General features: G+C 36.6%; 1 protein-coding gene across 16 annotated transcripts in view; it reads left to right on the top strand.

Annotated features, from left to right (window-relative positions):
* LEPR (leptin receptor) overlaps window positions 1-23,588 on the top strand; it is a 121,642-nt gene that overhangs the window by 83,053 nt on the left and 15,001 nt on the right. For all 16 annotated transcript variants that reach the window (XM_047724823.1, XM_047724809.1, XM_047724811.1 and 13 more), the window contains 11 exons: window positions 2,272-2,416; window positions 8,299-8,589; window positions 8,748-8,865; window positions 11,110-11,309; window positions 13,693-13,841; window positions 14,860-15,019; window positions 15,136-15,218; window positions 16,552-16,768; window positions 19,364-19,546; window positions 20,972-21,067; window positions 22,864-22,969. In XM_047724823.1, coding sequence (XP_047580779.1) covers window positions 2,272-2,416; window positions 8,299-8,589; window positions 8,748-8,865; window positions 11,110-11,309; window positions 13,693-13,841; window positions 14,860-15,019; window positions 15,136-15,218; window positions 16,552-16,768; window positions 19,364-19,546; window positions 20,972-21,067; window positions 22,864-22,969 — 1,748 coding nt within the window. The remainder of the gene's footprint in view (window positions 1-2,271; window positions 2,417-8,298; window positions 8,590-8,747; window positions 8,866-11,109; window positions 11,310-13,692; window positions 13,842-14,859; window positions 15,020-15,135; window positions 15,219-16,551; window positions 16,769-19,363; window positions 19,547-20,971; window positions 21,068-22,863; window positions 22,970-23,588) is intronic.

Raw genomic sequence — 23,588 nt, 5'->3', positions numbered from 1 at the left:
CATATTGAGGAATGTGACAAATTCTTCCCAGACTTTAGTAGGTTTCTCTGTCTCTCTCCCTCCCTCTCCTTCTTCCTTTTTTTTTTTTTTTTTGCTGTTGTTTTAATATTTTTATTTTTAATTTTATTTTTTATAAACATATAATATATTTTTATCCCCAGGGGTACAGGTCTGTGAATCGCCAGGTTTACACACTTCACAGCACTCACCATAGCACATACCCTCCCCAATGTCCATAACCCCACCCCCCCTCCCAACACCCCTCCCCCCATCAACCCTCAGTTTGTTTTGTGAGATTGAGAGTCACTTATGGTTTGTCTCCCTCCCAATCCCATCTTGTTTCATTTACTCTTCTCCTACCCCCTTAACCCCTCATGTTGCATCTCCTATCCCTCATATCAGGGAGATCATATGATAGTTGTCTTTCTCTGATTGACTTATTTCGCTAAGCATGATACCCTCTAGTTCCATCCACGTCGTCGCAAATGGCAAGATTTCATTTCTTTTGATGGCTGCATAGTATTCCATTGTGTATATATACCATTCGTCTGTTGATGGACATCTAGGTTCTTTCCATAGTTTGGCTATTGTAGACATTGCTGCTATAAACATTCGGGTGCATGTGCCCCTTCGGATCACTACGTTTGTATCTTTAGGGTAAATACCCAGCAGTGCAATTGCTGGGTCATAGGGTAGTTCTATTTTCAACATTTTGAGGAACCATGCCCTCTCCCTCTTCCTTACACACACACAGACACACACACATAGCTGAATGGCAACAGGAAGACCAGTTACAGAAACTCGAATTCATAATTATAATTTTCTCACCTACAGACCTCTGATTTCTTTTTTTTCTTTTTTTTTTTTTTTCGGTTGAATATGTAGCAACAATTTACTCATTAAAAAATATTTTGGGGGTGCCTGGGTGGCTCAGTCGGTTCAGACCTCTGATTTCTGATTTTACAATTCCAACTGTTGTTTTATTGGTCAACATATTTGTTTACTTGTACCGTGTGCATTTGCTGTATAAAGTCTGTCAAACTCTTTTTGCATTCTTTTTGTATTTACTGAGCACATACTAGGTACTAGGAGCTGTTCTATGTGCATCAGGATGTCCTGAGTGGTAGAGCTAACGGGTGCTGGTGGAGCTAGAAGGTTGTAATAGTGGAAGTGGGGGAGGCCTCATGGAGAAGGTGACACTTGAGCAAGGATCTGAAGGAGGTTGGTGAAGTAGATATCTAGGGGGATTAGTTTCCAAAGAGAGAAAACAGTAATTCAGAGGCCCTAAGCCAGGGGAGAAGCTGGAGGTTGGGGGAGGCAGTGGACGAATCAAAGAGAAGAACGAGAGGAGGAGGAGGAAATCATAAAGTGAATGGGCCATGCATGGACTTTGGCATTTTCCTTTGTGAAACAAACTGTTACATAATTTAGAAGTAAAAACCTGTCTTTGTAGCTCTGGGCCAATTAAAAGAAAAAAAACTTTATTTTCATAAAGAGCAGAAAAGGAATCCATGGTATCCTGTGTGGAAAAGCAGAGTTAAGGCTTCTCTGGGCTTCAGTTTTCTCATCTGTAAAATGGAGACAAGAAGATTTGAAATCTAGGTGGCCTGCTATTGTATAATACATTTGTGGTGATTCTCACCCTTTTGGTCTCTGGTACCCCACGGTTTAAGAGGCCAGGGAGTTTAATCACTTTGGAGTACATCATTGGAAAACAGTGTATTTGCTAAGCAATTCTTCTTAGTGGTTGTTTTATGCAGAATTAGGTCTCTTAGATATTTGCCCTCTAGTTTGTAAACTGTATTTTGATTCAATACAGCTTCTCAGGGTCAGGGTTCAGGTTCTTAAAATTCTTCATGCCCTCCTCTGTGACATTTTCCTCTAGGAATGTTAATAATTCTGTGTCCGCTCCTGCTCATGTTTTTCTACCACGTGTGTATTACAGATGTCAGTGGTGGCTTGAAACTCCCTGCTGACTAGCTGTACCTCTCAAATTTCACAAGGTCAATATTTGTTATCATTCAGTAAAAAATATCTGCTGATCATCACTGTGTTTTTCTTCTTGGAGTCGTGGGTTATTTAAAATTTTATCGACAAAGGTGCAAACATTTGTGATTTTCTCACTGTTTTCTGTTTAATGTTACCGTGGTCCGGCCAACTACTCTGTTAAGATTTTCATTCTTTGAAACTTGTTGGGACTGCTTGTTCTCAATTTTGATGAAGGTTCCGTGTCAACTTGATGCTCTGATGTTTTCAAACCATATTTAACAGGCTGATGAGATTGTCTCAACTACATCTCTGCTGATAGACAGTGTGCTCCCTGGGTCTTCATACGAGGTTCAAGTGAGGGGCAAGAGACTGGATGGCCCAGGAATCTGGGGTGACTGGAGCACCCCTCTTATCTTTACCACACAAGGTAGGTTTTGTAATAGTAGCTCCTATCAAGAGAATATGCTTCCTGATTTTTCTTTTGGCCTATTGTAAGCGTCTTAAATTTTGTGGCAAGAAGCCAAAAGGAGACACAATATTAACATTTTATTTGAGTGTTGGCAGGTAAATTTGTAAATGAAAACTTGTGAAAAAAAAAAAAACTTGTATAAGAGCTCCCAAGTTTATGTGCATCCGTATTGAGTGTCTTGCTGAATTACTCTTACCTATTCCAAAGATAGACTTAATAGAAAGGTTCCAGACTCACAAATTCAGAACATTACTGGTATCAGTGTTTCCTTAATTTACATTTAAAATCAGATATATTTATTTGACATAAATTCCAAATATTCAGATTTCATTTATTATATTTACATAATATAATAAATAATAACATAATGGAATAATTCTTTTCACTCCAGATGGTGGCTTTTAAGAGTTTTCACTGTCAACTTTCATGTTTTTAATCTTTAACATCAGAAAACCTGTGGTTTATTCAAAACTTCCTCATGAAGCTGAGGTGGTGTTTTACAAAGGGTGTAGACATCTTGGAATGGTCCAGCCCTGTCATATGCTAACTTGTGACCTGGAAGACACTCCAGGGTCTTTTGCCTAGTCGTCTGATCTGTCAAAAGAGCAAAATTATTCCTACTGAAACTCATGCAGGGTGAATATGGATATGTAGAGACAGCAAGTGCCCTGTAAGTCATTGAGCAGATAGTCAACACATTTAATGAATTAAGTCCATTTACTGATTACTTCCTATTTAAAAAGCATCAGTTAGTCAAAAAGCCAGTAACATTAGTGGTTTAAGAGCACTGACTTTGGAGTCTGACAATGTTTTATAAAAGTTCTGCCCTCACCAGTTATTTGGAAAGTTTCTTTGCCCTTCTATGCCTCAACTGGCCCATCTGCAAAATAGGGACATTCTTATTTGGATAGAACGAAACAGTGCACCTACTGTGCTCACTATAGTGTCTGAGCCTTAGTAAGCACCCAGTAAACAGTAGATGCAGTCACACTTTCCAAATCCACAGTCTCAATATTCAAAACCTCAGCATGTAATGAAGGTGACAGGTTGACATGATACATAGCTAATTGCATGAGCAAGGCTGTCAGAAGAGCTAACAAAGTTCTAGGAAGCAGGAAGGATTGGTTCTACCCAGGGAAGCCAGGGACCTTCTGTGAACAGATTTAGAAGACATGGATTTCTCAGATAATTATTGAGCATCACAATGTGTGTGCTGAGGATTCAGCTTCTGGAATTTTTCGGAGGAAGGTCACCTTTTCTACCTTCAATTATTTATTGTTGATAAATGGGTCTTAATCACCAGCAGTGAATTATATAGAGGGGAATAAATTACAACATCAACTTTTAAAGAATGTCCCATGGGGGTTTTTAAGAGAGTGGGATGGGGTGCAGAGGAGGCAAATAACCCTGACCCCCACTCTGAGAGGCCTCTGACTTGCTGCCTTCACTTACCGTCCAGTGAAATAGTTCTCTTTCACAAGAAGGTGGCTTTCTTCTTTGTGATTTTACTTCTTAATTAGATCTGAAACCCACCCCCTCCCCGAAGAAGAGGGAAATTCTAAAAGAATCATTGTTATTTTTAAAGTTTGCTAATACTCAAATTGTAGATTATACCTTTCTAGAATGATTCTTAGCAATTCTGTATTTAGTGGGGTTAAGATGAACATTTTGATCCAGCATAATATAATAGTTATTTGTGTTACATTTCACGTAAGATTTTATTTTGGATTGTTCAGCGTAGGTTTTTAGACCTTTGGATAGACATAGTTTTAGTTCTGTTTTACTTTGTACAAAACTCTTTTAGACTACTAGAAAGTAACCTTTCTTAGTGCACATCAATATCTGTAGGATTAAATTTGCTCAGGTTCCTCAATATGTTGGACCATCTTTATATGCTTTTATACATAATATAAATCAGATTTTTAAATATACATTATAAAGCACATACATACGTATATATATGTTCTTCCCTATGCAAGTATTTCGTGTTTTATGTATGTGACAGTAATAAAGATATGCTTCATTGAAAAGAAACTTTGCCAATTTACTTGCTTGTACAGTGTCTAAATATTGCAATTAACACCTGGCCTTTTACTTATTTGCCTCAGATGTGTCCCTTTAGTGACGTTAGACATTCCAAACAGAAATATCTGATAGTAAGTGAGAAATAAATCCAGACAGTGAGTAAGTAAATAGTCCCCAAAGGGCAGAATTTGTTGATTTAGCAATGAGTATAAAGGTAAGCTTACTATTTTAACAGGCTTGGATGGCTTAGATGCCACTGAGTGGTACCAGGTGATTATTAAGGGAAAGACAGAAACTTGCCAAATAGGAAGTAGACCAGGGACACCAAGAGCAGGGAGAAAAAAGCCTTTACACTTCAGTAGCTCCCAAGCACATTTCTCTGTTATAGGATCATCTGTAGTAACGGCATAATGATGGATACTGAATCACAAATCACAGGTGTACCTACCTTCATACTTCCCTACTGGATAATAATAATAATGATAGCAACAACAATAATAAGACAGTTATGGAGTGCTTCCTGTGTTTCAAGCACTGGTCTCAGTGCTTTACATGTACTGTCATTTTATCTTTTCGATCCCCTGTGAGATAGGTATTGATAGTCCCCTTTTATGGACAGAGAAATCGAGATTTAGAGAGGTTAAGGAAATTGTAAATGTTGGCCCAATCTAGACTGGCAGTCTAATTCCAGTGTTCACATTCATACACACTAATACCGTGATTAAGCTCCGAATGTATGTTTACACAAGACTTCTGGTGTCACTAAAAATTGATCCTGGGAACTAATAAGCGATAAGCTTAATTACATAGAGCACTTTCGTAGAACACCTCATTTCCTTTGTGATTCCTGATAAATGAGGCTTCAGCCTTGCTTGGGTTTTTCAGGTCTCAGGTTTGCTGAGTTTCCTTCACCGCAGTTCCCGCATCCCCCAGTGCTTACCACGCTGGAGGCTTGTTCTTGAATCCTGTGCACCAGCTAAGTCTGTTTCTCCAACCTTGGGAGCTTCCTGCTCTTGTGTAAAGGATTTGGATCCTTCTCCCTTAAACCTGGGTATTTGCTATTATTAGATTATCCCATGCTGTTCACTGCTAGGTGTTATACTGGCATCCACCAAACAGAAACATTCTGTAAGACTGAGGCATTAACTTATTTAAGTGAATTAGCACACCTACTTTATCACTTCCAAACACTTTGGATTTTATTGATTTTTTTTTTTTTTTTTTTTGAACAGAGGCTGTCTGATGTATTGGTGCCAGAACAAATAGATGCTAATTATCAGTCCCTTTATAGCTACTACTTTTTGTTTGTTGATTTGTTAAAACTATCTACCAAGTGTACAGTTAATGAAGCATTGACATTTTTTTTTAAAGATTTTATTTATTTATTTGACAGAGAGAGATCACAAGCAGGCAGAGAGGCAGGCAGAGAGAGAGGAGGAAGCAGGCTCCCTGCTGAGCAGAGAGCCCGATGCGGGACTCTATCCCAGGACTCCGAGATCATGACCTGAGCCGAAGGCAGCGGCTTAACCCACTGAGCCACCCAGGCGCCCAAGCATTGACATTTTAATCAAGGAATTCTTTTAGATTTTTAAAAAATGAATTGGCTAGGTTCTTTCTTTAGCTGTTGGGAGATCTTGGACTCTTGCCAGAACTTAAGAAGTCCAAGAATATTGCAATTAAGTTATGCTACATACTAAAAATAAGTTTAGAAGTGCTGACTTCTAGTAATACCTTTCTTAGTTGCACTCTTGTCCTGCCAGAGGAAAAACAGATAATTTCTACATTTCGTACTTGACAGTGCTTGTAATGTATTAGAGAAAATATTTTCCCATTAAATAAAAATAGAAAATCTGCTTTGAAAATTTAAAAATTTATTTTCTGGTCATATAATAAACATATTTTAATATAACTTTAACTAAAGTGTTTTTTTTAACTACGGTGTTTTATAATTTATGTTCATTGAAGTAATTCACTAATATCAATAGAATTTCTTCTTTTAATGAAATTCATTAGTATAGATTCTGCCAAAGTATTGGTACTTAGTCACGAGAAGAAAATTATTTTCTTATTTTACAGATTAAATGTTGTGTATCTCACATGAGAATAAAATATGTATGTATGTTATTTTGAAAATTAAGTATTTAACATTTACTTCATATCAGCTTCTATATATTCAGTGTATATTTTATAAAATCCGGTATTTAATAACTTGTTTTTATTCTTTTTAAGCTAATATTTTAATATTTAATCATGCCAAAATACTATGACTGTATTTCTCAACTTAGCCTTACTTAGTCATTCAATTTTGAAATGAAGTGCTTTGAGATTTTTATTATCTTTAAAAGATTCAGTTTAACTTTTGAAATCTTATTTGTACTCTTTATAAAAATAAATTACTCTTAGACTTCTGAAGCAGTTCAGTAATGAGATGTGGAGCATATTGAAAGTAGGTTAATGATCTTTCAGGTCTGTGCTACATACTTGTGTGTAGTAAGCAATGTTCCAATGACGCCTGAGCGCCACCCTAGGCTAGGATTATGAATCTGACGGACTGACTTCTGTCAGTGATTTCATGCTACTAAAACTTTTCCTGTTTATGCTTGACTGTAGAAATACGAAGTAAAATGTTTTGTAAGGATTGTAAATATAAGGACAGGAGAGTTTAGCTAGCGATTACAAAAAAAAGAAAAACTTAAATAATAAAAATCAATGAAGTTTTGGGGCACCTGGGTGGCTCAGTCGGTTAAGCGTCTGCCTTTGGCTCAGGTCATGATCCCAGAATCCTGGGATTGAGCCCCCATCAGGCTCCTTGCACAGCGGGGAGTCTGCTTTTCCCTCTGCCTGCTGCTCCCCCTGCTTGTGTTCTCATTGTCAAGTAAATAAAAAATCTTTTAAAAAATCAATGAAGTTTTTTGTTTTTGTTTTGGGGGTAATCAGGATGAGATGTCTGAGAACAGACACTTACATTCTTTCAGCAGAGAATGGCCTACCTTAAATTGCACAGCTGAAATATACTGTTTTTGTAATGCATTGTGGCAGAAATAATTTCTTCCTATGTAACGAGTCATTTATTTTCTTTCTAATTAAAAATATAAGTAAACAATGTTTCCAACAATAGGGGACCAAAAAAATAGTATAGAATAGTGTAGAGGCCTTAAAAATAATATTTTAGAAAAATATTGGTTCCCTTTATCTGTAACTACACCATACTGGCATTAAATAACTTGAAATATTACAGATCAGTATTTACAGTTTTTCCTGTTTTGGTGCCTTGACACATCATTGATTTTTACATATCCTAACCAGTTTTCTTATTTAAAGTTTACTTTTCTCCTTTACCTGCTTATTTGAAATTTTCATACATCCAAATGAAACAGTAGCAACCACCATTTAGTCTTGGGGTTTTTGCCTTAGAGTGATTTGATTCAAGAACTCGCCCTACATTTCACTGATTTTTAAAGCGGAGTCTGATGGAAAACACATGTCATTGTGGAATTAGATGATATTTCACTTGAATTAATTTTCTGCCTATCAATCAACAAGTGACAATTATGCACAAAAATTTTTTGTAGTAAGTCTCTATGTTTAGAAAATACTGGACATTTTTGAAAGTTCAAGTCATTTGGGAATGAGAGTGCCTGAGATACTACATAACTGTCCATAAATAGGCAGGTAGAGTTGCACAGTCTCTTAGTACAGTCATTTATTTTTGGCGGTGTGAAATTGAATGCATTGTGAAGCCTTTCTACATAGCCTCAATTCCTCACAGGATGTTTTTGGTCTTCATCCCATATCCTCCCCTTCTCTTATTGCAGATGTCATATACTTTCCGCCTAAAATTCTGACAAGTGTTGGGTCTAACGTTTCTTTTCACTGCATTTATAAAAGTGAAAACAAGATTGTTTCCTCAAAAAAGATTGTTTGGTGGCTGAATTTGGCGGAGAAAATTCCTCCGAGGCAGTATGCCGTGGTGGGTGACCGCGTTAGCAAAGTCACGTTTCCACATTTGAATGCAACCAAGCCTCGTGGGAAGTTCACCTACGATGCCGTGTACTGCTGCAACCAGCAGGAATGCCACCATCGCTATGCAGAACTATACGTGATTGGTAAGAATACCGCCCTTCTCTCCGTTTCCTTCCACAAGCAGATGTTTATTACCAACCCTGTGTTAGAGTCCCATTGATAATGTAAGGACATGTTGTTTTCAATAAAAATTGCTTTGGTGTTTTTGCTTTGTATTAATATTTTAATGTGTTTTAAATAGATGTCAATATCAATATATCATGTGAAACTGATGGGTACTTAACTAAAATGACTTGCAGATGGTCAGCCAATGCAATCCAATCACTCATGGGAAGTACTTTGCAGTTGAGGTATCACAGGTACGTGTTGTTCTCGCTGTTTTATTGTTCTGTGGATATGGTGAGATAAGACTTCTGGTAGAGATATCATAACAGTTCTCTAGGAGACGTTCTTCCTGTAAGAGGAAGGTAGAATCTACTTGATTAGGAAATTTTTGAGGGATCAAATAAATTGGGGATCAAATAAATTTTTGAGGGATCAAATAAAAAACTCACATTGAGGTAAAAATGTATTTTGTTTTCACCTCAAATTATTTTTTCTGATAATCAGTTAATTTTCCATAATTGCATTTTAACCTACTGAATGAAATCCAAGAAAAACTGGTTTCTGTACATTTTAATTTGATAGGGAATTGACCGGAGGACAATATCAGCGATTTTAGAAGTCCAATATTATCTGCTGAAGATTAATATTTTAGAAAAAAATCAGAGGTAGTAGCACAAAGATTGTAAGATACAATATGAATACTTTTAGAAGTAGGAAAGATTAAGAAAGAAACACTTAATAAGGAGTGAAGTGTTTTATTACTAAAGAGTAATTTGTGCTTGTTTATTTTTACCCTTCCCTGTTTTGAAAAGAATTCAAGGCTTCATCTTCCTTTAGTATCATCTGAAATAATAGCACTCTTGTTTAGGAGAAGGTAGATACATTTTTATTTTTATAATCTCTCATATTTTCAGTTATGTGTACTGCTCTCAAACACCCTGGGTCAATTTGTGTTTTGTATTGGGGTCTTCCAGTTTGTTTCACTTGTCCTCATTTATTCTTAAAATCTAAATTTTCTACTGAAAAACAAAGCCCCCTCCTGAAATACTGCAATTTGAACTCTATACCTAAAGTGACCAGTCTATTGTTATGTAGTATTAGAAAAAGAAATAGGACAATTTCTTGCCATTTCTTACGTAGGAATAATAGTTGGCTTCATTTTACCTGTAAGAATATTTTGAAATCAATAGAATATTTATGGCTGCCGTTTTACTTTTATAATCTGTCTTTATTTTCTTTCCATGGCATTTTTCACATTAAAAAAAGGTGTTGATGGCTGACCATCACAAAAGCTCTGTGTCTCATTTGTCTTGCTAACATTTATGAAGAACAGCAAAAGTCCCTGCATGTACTTGGGCAGGTTTTTTTTTTTAACCTCTCTAAACCTCGATTTCCTTGTCTGTAAACTGGAGAGAATGATAGAACTTACAAGGTTTCCGTGAGAATTGATGATATATTCCATTTAATTGTAATTAAGTGATAGAATTTCTCCTAGTAAATATTCAGTAAATGGCTCTTGCTCTCATGATGACAAAGACACTAACATCTGCATTCCAAGTGGCGTATAACTATGCTTTGGTACATGGTCACAGTTCTCCTTACCCACAGAGGAAGCCTCATGCCTGGTTCTCATCTCTGCCCCCGCACTCCGCCAGCACTCATTCATATACACACCCCAATGATTGTAATTTTGGAGGGGGTAAGCAGGAAAAGTCACAAAAAATAGAAAATGAGAAACAGAAAAATACAGATTTTTCATTTTCTTGTAACCTCCTAGCTCCATTTTTATGGAAATGGTAACTGCTACTTTAACTACTTAAATGCTGTATTCAGAGCAAATAGTGGCATCAGGGCTATTTCAAGGAAAAGGACCAGTGTTCTGTAAGTTCTGAGGCAGAGTGTGGGTCAGGACTCAGTTATAAAAATTACTTTCTTAAATTTCTTCTCTGAGGAAATGTGTTAAATGTGTTACATATTTAATCATATGACTCAGGTATGAATCAAGAATTGGTATTATTATCATTATATTGCTTTGAACTGGATAATATTCAGACATTGTCAATTAGGCTATAATTTACTATCAATTGTATCTTCAATTTATGGTGGAATTAAACTGTTTCTAAAGCGTAAGAGATTTATCTTCCTTCCCATTTTGGGAGTGTCCCAATACCACTTGTAATCTATACTTCTAAAATGGTATCACTTATGTATAACATTAGCTTGACTTTCAAGGTGTTGTAGGTTTTATCTCTAATTGGATCCTTATCTCCTTCTTAGAGCAATGCCATTTATTTTACTTGCATTTCCACTTATTACCTAATAAAATATTTAGTACAGTTTATTGTTTACTTTTATGGAAAGACATAAAATTGTGATATAGCTGGGAATTCAAAAATGTCATTCCAATAAGAACATTTGTTTTAGATGGAACAGAAATCAAATATCTTATTGCTTTCATCACTGTTGCATATTAACTGACTGTTCTCGTATCTTTTAAGGAGCAGCCTTTACTGTTCTGATGTTCCATCTATTCATCCCATATCTGAACCCAAAGATTGCCATTTGCAGAGAGATGGTTTTTATGAATGCATATTTCAGCCAATCTTTCTCTTATCCGGCTATACAATGTGGATTAAAATCAATCACTCTTTGGGTTCACTTGACTCTCCACCAACGTGTGTCGTTCCTGATTCCGTGGGTATGTCAAACTCTGTGGTGTGTCTTCATTTTTATTAGCAGATTTGGATTGAAATTGACTCATGGAGACTGCTGTGTTTTACCATTTCCTGATCACACTATATTTAAACAAAAATTTTTTTCATGTTTATAGTGCAATTGGGAAGACAATCAACCTTAGAAAGTCTTGCCATTTTTATCTTTTAAATTACTTATAACAGTATTTTTGCAATAAGAATATTTTCAGCATATAATCTGACAAGTTATATTGGTCATTGGGAATAAAATTTGGCTGTAAGAGTATTCTAAATAATGCATTGCTTTGTTTTTCTCCCAATGTACTTATGAAAACATTTGGTGTTTTTTTTTTTTAAAGATTTTATTTGTTTATTTGACAGAGAGAAATCACAAGTAGGCAGAGAGGCAGGCAGAGAGAGAGGAGGAAGCAGGCTCCCTGCTGAGCAGAAAGCCCAATGTGGGGCTTGAACCCAGGACCTGGGATCATGACCTGAGCCGAAGGCAGCGGCTTAACCCACTGAGCCACCCAGGCGCCCCTGGTGTTTTTGATTTAAAAATTTAACTTGGGTATTGTGATGGATTTTGCAATCTAGTAGTCATAACCCAGGGGTTTAATTTGTGAGGCTGCGTAGGATGCAGCAGGATTCAAAATAACTAAATCAAAGAAGAGAAAAATAGATCAAGCATGATGATATCCATCATGAATTTTAAATACACTTTTAAAAAGATATATTGATTTCGAAGTTATGGGAGTTCTTGACATATATAATATATCCCTCCAATATTAATGTGAAATCTTTGGGAAATGACCCATTTATAATTATACAACAGAGGTAAAGGAATATCTTTTGGTGCTATATTTTGTTTTGGGAAATTATGCCAAAAAACAATATTTGATTCATTACATTTTCAAATAATTAGTACACATATGAAGTAAAACCTATATTTTGTTAAATATAGCATAAAGTCATAATTTTTAATTTTTTAAATACCATAGAGTCCCAATTAATTGACCCCCCCCAGGCCTCCCTAGCCCATGCTATTTAGTTTGGTTCCATTTAAAGTGATTTTACTATAAGCAGTACTTCTCTGGTACTAAATATCTTGGGATGGCAAAGAACTCTCCTACCACACTCCATCCCACAGACATGCACAGATATAGCCTCACATGTACTAAAAGACAAATGCAACATGGATTTAGTTCTATATGCTGTCCAAACAACCCTCGATATTATTCTTTTCAGTACTAAAATAAGGAGTTTAAGTTGGGCTTCTATTAACTACTTAGTCTTAGGAAACAATGTGGAGATTCAATTTTAGGATCCAAATGCTAGCTCCACCTGTTATTAGCTTTGTAAACATGGGCTAGACATGTAAGTGCTCCGTGACTATTTTATCACCTATAAAATGTGGAAAGCTCCTCTTAATGCCCCAGGGTGTGTGTTGTGGATCATGCAAAACTCTTATCCATTAAGCATCCTTTCTTTAGATATTCATGGAATATATCCATATGACAGCCATAGGATTCAGTCAAGGACAATCTTAATGTCTCTCAAACGTACGTACTTCCTTTTCTGAGGAGGAATTATCTTTTCAGGAGATGAAATGCATGTCCTCTTACTGGTTGGTAAAGAATGTCTTCTTCATATATGAAGAATTGAATAAGTATGAGAAACCGTATAGTAGTGAAAAAGTTCAGGGGTTTGATCATCAACAGTCTAAGATATTGTTGATGAAGTCCGGAGCTGCAGGGTTCGCACTAGTGTCCTGGGGCTTTGGAATGTTTAGTTCCAAAATACATTGAGTTTGCATATTGTCTTTTACTTTTTTATTTTTTTTTTCAAGAGTCCTTGCCATTCTGATCATCTTTGCCTCTATTTCTGACCTTCAAAAGCCTGTTTTCCTCAGATGATAGAGAACCAGGTCTTTACTCTGTAAGACTATCTCTGACCTTGACCTAGAAATACTTAATAACAGTAGGACTGTGTGAAACTCACACATGTGGAAAAGAATTCAGTGTGTATTTTATTTTTCCTTTTATTAAAGCTCTGCATAGAACAGATACTCTATGGACACTTACGTGTTCAGTATGAGATCTTTTGCATGCAGAACTAATGGCTCAGTTTCTAATCAGATCTTATTATTACTTGCAGGTGACATGGTCAATGTATTGTTTTTTTTCAATCAGACTATTTGCAAACTAGAGATAATCCCTTTCTTACACTCACATAAAATTATAGGGGATCAAGTGAAATAATGAATGAGAAAGCTTTGAAAAGGAGATACTGTTTTATAAATATTGAGTATAAAACTTTTCATAATCATGTTTTAAAACTGTTATCACTGTTTAAATTGCTGTTATAGTATACTGTTTTTAAAATTTCTAGTGAAACCACTGCCTCCATCCAGTGTGAAAGCAGAAATTACTGTAGAAATTGGGTTATTGAAAATATCTTGGGAAAAGCCAGTCTTCCCAGAGAATAATCTTAAGTTCCAGATTCGCTACGGCTTAAATGGAAAAGAAGTACAGTGGAAGGTACATTTTACCTAGAAATGTCTCCAGCTTGCCTCACTAAGTGTTGTTTCTTACAGCTGTTTTAATAACTGTATTGATTAGGCTTTATTTTATTGGCATAAAAGTACCTCTTCGTGTATTCTGTAGCTATTTTTGTTCAATAGGTTACTATAGGTCTAACACTTTTAAGGAATGACATTTCCTGCAAGCCATCATTTCCTAAAATGAACGTGACAGAAAATTGATCCCATAAAATATTCCTTGAAAAAAGATCGCATGGCTGAATCAACTTAGGAAAGCCTACATCACTGTGTGTTCCTGGTATAGAATTGCTCTCTGGTACATACTAATGGTTCAGAGAGGTCCTGCATTAAAGAAACATTTGTGACCTTTATTTCATCCTGTGTTTCTCAAACTTACTTTACCAAGGAACCCTTTTTCCTTTAACATCTAATAATAATCTCTAGTATGTGTATGTTCATTGGGACATATTTTGGAAGAGGCTGCTTTTATCAAACAATCAAAATCACACCCATAGTGGCGAGTGTGCCTATGATGGCTGGCATGTCAGTTTTCAGATGGCGGTCTGCAAGGACCCAGAAACATCAGGAACCCTAAATAGGACATTAGATCCTGATGATTTTACCTGAAAGGAATGTGACCGTTTACCAGCTTGTTGAGGGGACTGAGTAACAGAGACATGACTATGTAACCACCAGGTTAAAATTACTGAGAGTTTTTGTGGATAGGGAATTAGTGGACAGAGATTAGGACCAGAGTGAAGAGTGACCGGGGACCGAGATTCGAGTAGGCCAGTCCAAATCTTGTCCTGAGGAGGAAACAACAAGATGTTTAAGACAATCCTTAACTTGAGGCAGCTCAGGATCCAAGTCTCATGCAAGTATTTCTCAAGCCAGAAAACACGAAGTCAGTTCTCTCTTAATTTTGGAATCATATTAAGGTTTTAAATGCAGTTTGGGGCCCGCCAGCTACGGAGGGGTTCAAAATGATTCTTCTACCGCTTGGCCTTATTTTACAGATGTACGAGGTGTACGAGGCAAAATCAAAGTCGGCCAGTGTCCTGGTGCCAGACCTGTGTGCCGTCTATGCGGTTCAGGTGCGCTGCCGGAGGCTGGACGGGCTGGGCTACTGGAGTAACTGGAGCAGTCCCGCCTACACCGTTGTCATGGATATAAAAGGTCTGTGGAGATTTTGTATATGTGTCTTAAGAATGCATGCAGGCTCTTTCGAATATGACTCCAGCATGTTCCTCCCGAGAACATGTGTACGACTTGGGCTTCTTGTCATTCTGCAGTTCCTACCAGAGGACCTGAATTTTGGAGAATCATAAATGAAGACACCACTAAAAAGGAGAGGAATGTTACTTTACTCTGGAAGGTATTCCTGCTTTTTACATTAGTCTTAAATTTTATTTTCACGCTCGTGAAAGGTTGTCTTGGTTTCTGCTCCGAGATGGGATTGCAGAGCGCTATGCAGGGGGGCCTGGCACTGGGTGAGGGAGTTCACTCTGTTCTCAGCTGAGCATTAATTTGGCGAAGTCACTTAGACTCTTCAGCCTCAGTTTCCTGATCTGTATAAATGTAAGGCTGGACTGGTGGATGCCTGCTCAGCTCTTACTCCCACCTGCCCAGATGGTTCCACACCTTGCAGGGACACATGGATATGCATTTGTATTTTTTTTTCCATTATTTCTGACTTAGAGGAATCTTAATGACAAAAAAATACATTGAGAAGCACTGTTCTAGTCTATTGTAGAGAGTCGTTATCTATTAGGTTTATAAGGGATTGGTTTATCTTATTTGAAGATTATTTATTCATTTCAGAGAGAGAGAGTGTGAGCAGGGAGAGGGGGAGAGGCCAGTGCGTGGGGGCAGAGGGAGGAGCAGAGGGAGAAGCAGGCTCCCCCCTGAGCAGGGAGCCCCACACGGGGCTGGATCCCAGGACCCCCAATTCATGACCTGAGCCAAAGGCAGATGCTTAATCAGCTGAGCTGCCCAGGTGCCCCTGGCTTATCTTATTTGAAATAGGTACCGGTAATGGGGCAGGTGGAGTATATTGTTAGTACTCTGTAAAGTGAAAGAGTGGAATTGGACTGGACTTTATACTGGAATCATCAGTGATTTGGTATGATTTTTTTTTAAACTATGAGCAAAAATTCTGGGGTGCCATATACATGGTTCTGATAGCCTCTGTTACTTGAATTAGCAACAGATCAGAAGAAACAAATGATTAATCTTATTGGGATTAACATAAATGATAATTAACATCTTTCCAGCTTTTTTGTTGTTGCTTTACAGAACTAGGGGGTTATTATTCCTTGTTTGCTGTTTCAATAAGGAAACTCTTGATTCCCTGCTGGTCCCTCTTTTCTCTAAAATTACTGTGAAATTTATTGGTAGGAAAGTGTCCTAATTGTATCCATATTTAATTATATTTGAATGATTTATTCTCCGAGTCTTAAGGAAAAAAACCAAAAGGAAGAAAAGAAATTTCCTACGTTCCATACCCATCCAGACACCTTCGCTGTATCTGTGGTCAGAAATGGGCCCTATCTCCTCTCACCTCTCTATACTTCAGCCTTGAACTAGATGGGGCTTGCCCTGTTCTGACCTTGCCTCCCAGTGGGGAATGTATAAGAAGAGTTCATGGGCTTGGTTGGTATAAAAAGCACTGGAGCCCTTGAACTAATCAATTTTTGTGTTTACTACAGCCTCTGATGAAAAATGACTCATTGTGCAGTGTGAGAAAATATGTAGTAAAACATCATACTTCCCGCAATGGAACATGGTCAGAAGATGTGGGAAATCACACTAAATCCACTTTCCTGTGGACAGAACAAGCACATTCTGTTACGGTTCTGGCTATCAATTCAATTGGTGCTTCTTTTGTGAATTTTAATTTAACCTTATCATGGCTTATGAGCAAAGGTAAGAAAGGGTACACAGTAGTAAACCTGTACCCCTTTTTAGTATTTAATCTTTACATACTCCTCCCATTCCAAAGGATCTTCCAAGAAGCCTGCAATACTCTGAACCTGGAGAGCTCTCTTCCTTTATCTCGTCTTTTCCGAAAAATAGCAAAACAGATTGCATCCTGATTATGTAATATGGTCCTTGGGTTTTCGTATAATAGAACCATGTTGAAATAGTATTATGATCAATAAGAATATTCTAATAAATCTAATACTTAAATCTCTTGGATCAATGGAAGTTGTACATAAATCAATCTCCTTGTCTGTGTGTATGTAAAAATAAATACATGTATATGTGTGTTATGTTTATTACACATATGTAACAGTATTACATACTATATGGATGCAAGTAATTGATTGGACTTGCAAATTAACCTGTACTTCATTTCTTATGAGTGATGAACCTTCTTTCCTTAATTTTGATATATTTGATTAATTAGAGAATCGAGAACTACCTTTAATAGGAGTTCCTGTTCTGGATTACATATTCAGAGTATAACTTTTTAATGGAAAATTTCAAATCTACCCTACCTCTACTCATCTCTTCCAGGAAGTCTTTGCTTTTTGCTTTAATTAGATATGTCCTAAATCAAGGTGCTTTCTACCTTTCTTAAGGTTTTTTATGTCTTCCATGTATTATGATTACTTTTGTACATATGGGGTATGCTTCTTGTAAGTTCCATAGCATCTGCACAATGTTTTACACTAAAAATATTTTCTTTTTTTTTTTCAAAAATTTTATTTAAAAATATTTTGAACCAGTATGTTCTAGAGATATTTACTGAATGCTGCAGCTGTGTTAGGTGGTGGGAATTCCAACGAGAGAGAAACTATAATTGTCTCAGCATTTGGAAACCATTCAGAAACCATGCAGACCATGAGAATGGTCTCAGCAATCACAAGAGTCCAGTAGATGACACAGACATTGATCAAATAATCATCCAAGTTCATGCCTATTTATAAGCTGAAATCAGTGTTCCCAGGAAAGGAATGTAATGTTATAAAAGAAAAGAAAATAGAACCTGACTTGGCATTGAGCGTTAGAGAAGCTTTCTTAAGAAGCAGTATAGGAATTAAACTTCCCCAAAAAGTGGGGAAAGAGCATGGGCTCCTGAGACAGGAATAGTCTGATTGAAAGTCCTCATGGCACAGTAGAAGACCTGAGGGAAGAAGACCAGTGTGGCTCTGGTGCAGAAAATCATGAAAGGCTGGGAGGCTGAATGAGGCTTGGCCCTGTGCCTCACAGACATGCTAGGCGGTTCCTCCTCACATGTGGAAATCCAGTGGAGGCTTTTAAGTGGGGCTCTGTGAGGAGGGTGTTAAGTAATCAGACTTGTCCTTTGAAAGCGCAACTCTGTCAGCAGGAGAGGAATTTGCAGGGACGCAGAGAATGATGAATAGGCTTGTGTGGTGTTCCAGTGGAGAGCAACTTTTTTGACTCTATCCCAAAACCCCATTTTGGTTTCTCCTCAATGGCATATGTTTCCACATCTTTCTGCATATATGACTCTGTGGTACAAAAATAATTGTATTAAATCAAAATCACAATGAGATATGACCTCACACCAGTCAGAATGGCTAAAATTAACAAGTCAGGAAATGACAGATGCTGGCGAGGATGCGGAGAAAGGGGAACCCTCCTATACTGTTGGTGGGAATGCAAGCTGGTGCAGCCACTCTGGAAAACAGCATGGAGGTTCCTCAAAAAGTTGAAAATAGAGCTACCCTATGACCCAGCAATTGCACTACTGGGTATTTACCCTAAAGATACAAATTTAGTGATCTGAAGGGGCATGTGAACCTAAACGTTTATAGCAGCAATGTCTACAAAAGCCTAACTATGGAAAGAACCTAGATGTCCATCAACAGACGAATGGATAAAGAAGATGTGGTATACACACACACACACACACACACAACACACACACAATGGAATACTATGCAGCCATCAAAAGAAATTAAATCTTGCCATTTGCAACGACATGAATGGAACTAGAGGGTATTATGCTGAGCGAAATAAGTCAATCAGAGAAAGACAATTATCATATGATCTCTCTGATATGAGGAATTTGAGAGGCAGGGCAGGGGTTGTGGGGGTTAGGGAGGGAAAAAATGAAATAGGTTGGGATTGGGAGGGAGACAAACCATAAGAGACTCTTAATTTTTTATTGTTATTAACATATAATGTATTATTAGCCCCAAGGGTACAAGTCATAAGAGACTCTTAATCTCAGGAAACAAATTGAGGGTTGCTGGGGGTGGGGGGTAGGGATAGGGTAGCTGGGTTATGGACATTGGGGAGGGTATGTGTTATAGTGAGTGCTGTGAAATGTGTAAGCCTGATGATTCACAGACCTGTACCCCTGAGGCAAATAATACATTACATGTTAAAAAAAAATGAATAAAATAAAAAAATTTGTATTATATTTATCTATATAAATGTGAGCCTTCTCAACATCTCCCTTTCTCCAATAGGTCGCCCCTCAAAGTGTTAGCGGAATTTTTTTATTAGTTTTGAATTTAAAAGCAAATTTCCATCTTTTCCCCTCAGTAAATTCCGTTCAGTCGCTCAGTGCTTATCCTTTAAACAGCAGTTGTGTGCTTCTGTCCTGGATGCTATTACCTAGTGACTACTCTCTGATGTATTTTGTTACTGAGTGGAAAATTCTTAATGAAGACAGTGAAGTTAAATGGCTTAGGATCCCTCCATCAGTTAAGAAGTATTATATCCATGGTAAGTTTTGCTGTGCTTTAACAAGTTTTTCTTACAGATTAGCATGAGAGTGATTATTAATTTAAATAAGATAGCCAGTTAGTGAAAACTTCAAAAATGTAAATGATACTACCATCTTACCACATGTAATCCTATCACTTTATCACAAACATTCAGTTCTGTTTCATTTGATCCTTTCTAAATATTTTACAGTCATAATCATGTCACCTATTGCTTTTCTTCTGGTTCGTTCCTTTGATATATCACAAGCACGTTTCTGTTTTCTCCCCAGTCCTTTTAACCATGATTTTTAGTGATCATATAGCATTTTATTCCCAAGTCTACTTAAACCATTTATTTATTTGAGAACGTTTTTTGTTGCTTCCAGCTTTACTTTATTTTTTTCTACGACTGTTTTTTAATGGCCTTTGATATCTGCCACCAAATTGTTTTCCCAAATCTGTGTACCAACATATAATGTTACCAGCAGTGAGTGGGAATGCCAGGCTGAAGGTCTACAAATGTAGGACTAAGTGATGTATAAACTCCCAAAGTAGACCAGTTGCCCTAGGAGGTGATTAAAGTACAAAGTAATCGTGTACAGTACAGTAACTCCAAGTCTGAGTAAGGTTTTAGTAGGGAAGCTAACAATTGCCATGACCCTATTATTATACAATATCACTCCAGAGACTTGTACTTCTGTTTCATTCCAAAGACCCTAGAATTTAGCATCAGGGCAAATAGAAATGATTGATAGAGAACTAAATTCAGTTCATTACCATTATTGTCCAGATGATTATTCTCTGTGCTTTTCTTTAAACCATGTAAATATATAATCTAGGCCTCAACAAGATTTATCCCTTGTGGAATACTTGTATGTTATTAACATTTATAAAAATGATACATCACTGATAGATTCATTTTGAACTTTGCCATACAGATGGTTGTCCCCCTGATAGGGGCATCCCTGGATAAGCAAGGGGACTCCTGGTCCCCACCCCCACTTCTTTGCATTTCATAAGACTGTAGTCTCACAGCTGCCTTGAATGGGGAAAATAAGAAAGTTAAGTGCCCATGAAAGGGGAATATTCCTGGCTTTGGGGATTTGGGAGAGGAGGTAAGACATATTGTCCTGGAAAGGGAAAGTATAAATTCATACGCCCTGAGCTTGAACAAACTGGCTATCATTAGAACATGCCCTTGAAAATTGCAGTCTTGTGTCTCTGGGTAATATTTTCAAAAAGTATTTGAAAATTGTCATTACTAGGAGGATTTGGAATGCTTAGGTAGTTTTTGAAACTCCCTTAATCATCAGTTTCAATCCATAAATAACAATTTATTTCTATGTTTGGAAAAATAAGAGAGTCACCTAAATTTTTTTTATATAGGTTTCACTTGTTAGTGTTAATTCAGTAAGAATGACCTTTGATATATTTTTCTCCTCAGATCATTTTATCCCCATTGAGAAATACCAATTTAGTCTTTACCCAGTATTTATGGAAGGAGTAGGGAAACCGAAGATAATTAATAGTTTCCCCCAAGGTAAGAATTTTCCTTTTGGTTTCTTTTTATACAATGTGTGTTTTCCTACTCAGCAGTTATGTTGCCATCTGATTATTTTCTTTCTAATGGAGTCATGGAAGAGTCTAGAATCTTACATAGATGTGTCAGGGAGTGATTGCAGGAGGGGTACATGGACCCTTGGTGGTTTAAGAAGAATAATCAAGCATGGTATTCTTGTATTAGAAATTAACATTTTCAGTCTCAAACTGGATAAAAAGTTAATGGAAACAAAATAAAGGAAAATATGCTTCAGGGCAATAAAATATATAATCAGAAAGACTAATTAGAAAAATATTAATTTTCTATACAATTTATATAAATGCATTTACCCCAAACAATATGTTTGGGGGGTATATACTTATGAGCCTTTAAATTTTTTCTAAAGATTTTTATTTATTTGACAGAGAGAGAGAGAGAGAGACAGAGCACAGGTAGACAGAGTAGCAGACAGAGGGAGAGGGAGAAGCAATCTCTCTACTGAGCAGACAGTGTGATGTGGGACTTGATCCCAGAACCCTAGGATCACAGCCTGAGCTGAAGGTAGACCCTTAACCAACTGAGCCACCCAGGTGCCCAGGCCTTTAAATTTTAATTAATCTTTTAAAGGAAACACTTTTCCTCTAAAAATAAAAGTGGAGAAGTAGTTATAGAAATAAATTCATTGTGCCTCTTAAATTTCTAATTCATTTTACCATACTTGGAGTATCAACATTTTGATTTTGCTATTATGGCTCAAATTGTCTTCAAGTCCAAGCAACCTAATAATGAAGTTTCAAGAGAGAAATATTTTTCCTGGTTTTGCATTAAGATGATTATAAGAACCCATTCATTAATTATTTGATACATACGTGCTGGGAATAAGAACTGGGGATACAGCAATAAACATCTGTCTCCGTCCTTAAGGAGCTTAACCCTCATGCTCTAGTGGAAGTGAAAGTAAACAAATCATGTATAATATAATGGCAGATAGAAATAAGTGCCATGCTTGTTGTGATGAGCACTGGGTGTTGTATTTAAGTGATAAATCACTAAATTCTACTCCTGAAACCAATATTACACTATATGTTAATGAACTAGAATTTAAATAAAAACTTAAAAAAATTACTTGCACTCAAAAAAATTCCCAAATCAATAAAACATAATGTAAGAGTGACAATTGGTAATAATTAATAAAAGGACTAATTTAATATTAATAAAAAATAAGTGCCATGAAGCAAAATAAATGTAAGATGAAATGACAGAGTTAAAATGTTGTGCTTTCGTTAGGATGGTCAGAATTGGTCTTTTTAGTTCAAGCCATGCAAGTACAAAAGAGAAGAGCATTTTAGACAAAGGAATAGCAAGTGCAAAGGTTCTGAAGACTGAGCATGCTTGGTGGCTCAAGAAAAGCAAGGTCAATGTGTGTGGAATGAACAAAGTAGAGATTGGCAGGTAATGAATGTTGAATTCTCTAGAAGCAGATACTGAGACAGAGAGTCATCAGAACAACTTTAATTGGCACTTTGACTCATATGACCTAAAGTGATCACATGGATTTGGCAGAAAATAATTTTGAAAAGGTGTTTTGTTAACTCACTATAAGCATAATTCTGTACAAAAAAATATTTCATTAATGTGATCATAACTATACTTTTAGCTTCTTTTTTATTTTTATATCTTTAAAGGTAGTACAGATTTATGATGAAATCAGAAAAAAGTCTGCTGTAATTTTTGGTACAAAAAGATGTTTTTACTTCCTCAACCTTCTGAATCATGTGAATTCTATTTCTTTTTAGATGATATTGAAAAACACCAGCATGATGCAGGTCTATATGTAATTGTGCCAATAATTATTTCCTCTTCAATCTTACTGCTTGGAACACTGTTAATATCACACCAAAGGTATTGTACGTGGACTTACGAATCTTGGCCAAAGCTCTTGAACATATTTAAACCTTGATTTAAAAGGTTTAAATCAAGAATCTTTTAAATCTTTTTAAAAAGATTTAAAAGTTTAATCAGAAACCTATAGTATCCTAAATATGTTTATGTGGTATTCAGTATACAGTTAAAATGGCCTAAAAAGAAAAGGCCTGTTTTCAGGAAACCACATTTTGTTTTGCTAGTACAACACAAACATCATGGACGAGATTCATGTTTTAAATGTAAATACATTCAGGAAATAACAAGCTTATAACAGGAAATCTGAGGCGGTATGTCCTCAGAGAGGGCAACAATGGCTTTTAGAGCTGTATAATTTGGGTTGAGGACTTTTAGTGGTGAAGATTTACCTGGAGTGGCCAGTTCATTTATGATTAGGAAGCACTCCAGTTTTTTAAAATCAGCACTGTGTGGCTTCCCAGTCTGTCTAGTTTGCAAATGGCCTTGAATTTCTTGTGGTTCTGGGGTGCCATATCACCGTGTGCTGAGAGGCCCAGACCTATGAAATTATTTCCCACATGTCAAATATCTACAGAAACTTTTGTCTTATAGCAAAAAAGAGGAATGGGAGATTTTAGAA

Source organism: Lutra lutra, chromosome 4, assembly GCF_902655055.1.
Source record: "Lutra lutra chromosome 4, mLutLut1.2, whole genome shotgun sequence".
NCBI lineage: Eukaryota > Metazoa > Chordata > Mammalia > Carnivora > Mustelidae > Lutra > Lutra lutra.
Note: the sequence above shows the minus strand (reverse complement) of the source record. Positions and strands in the feature narration are given on the sequence as shown.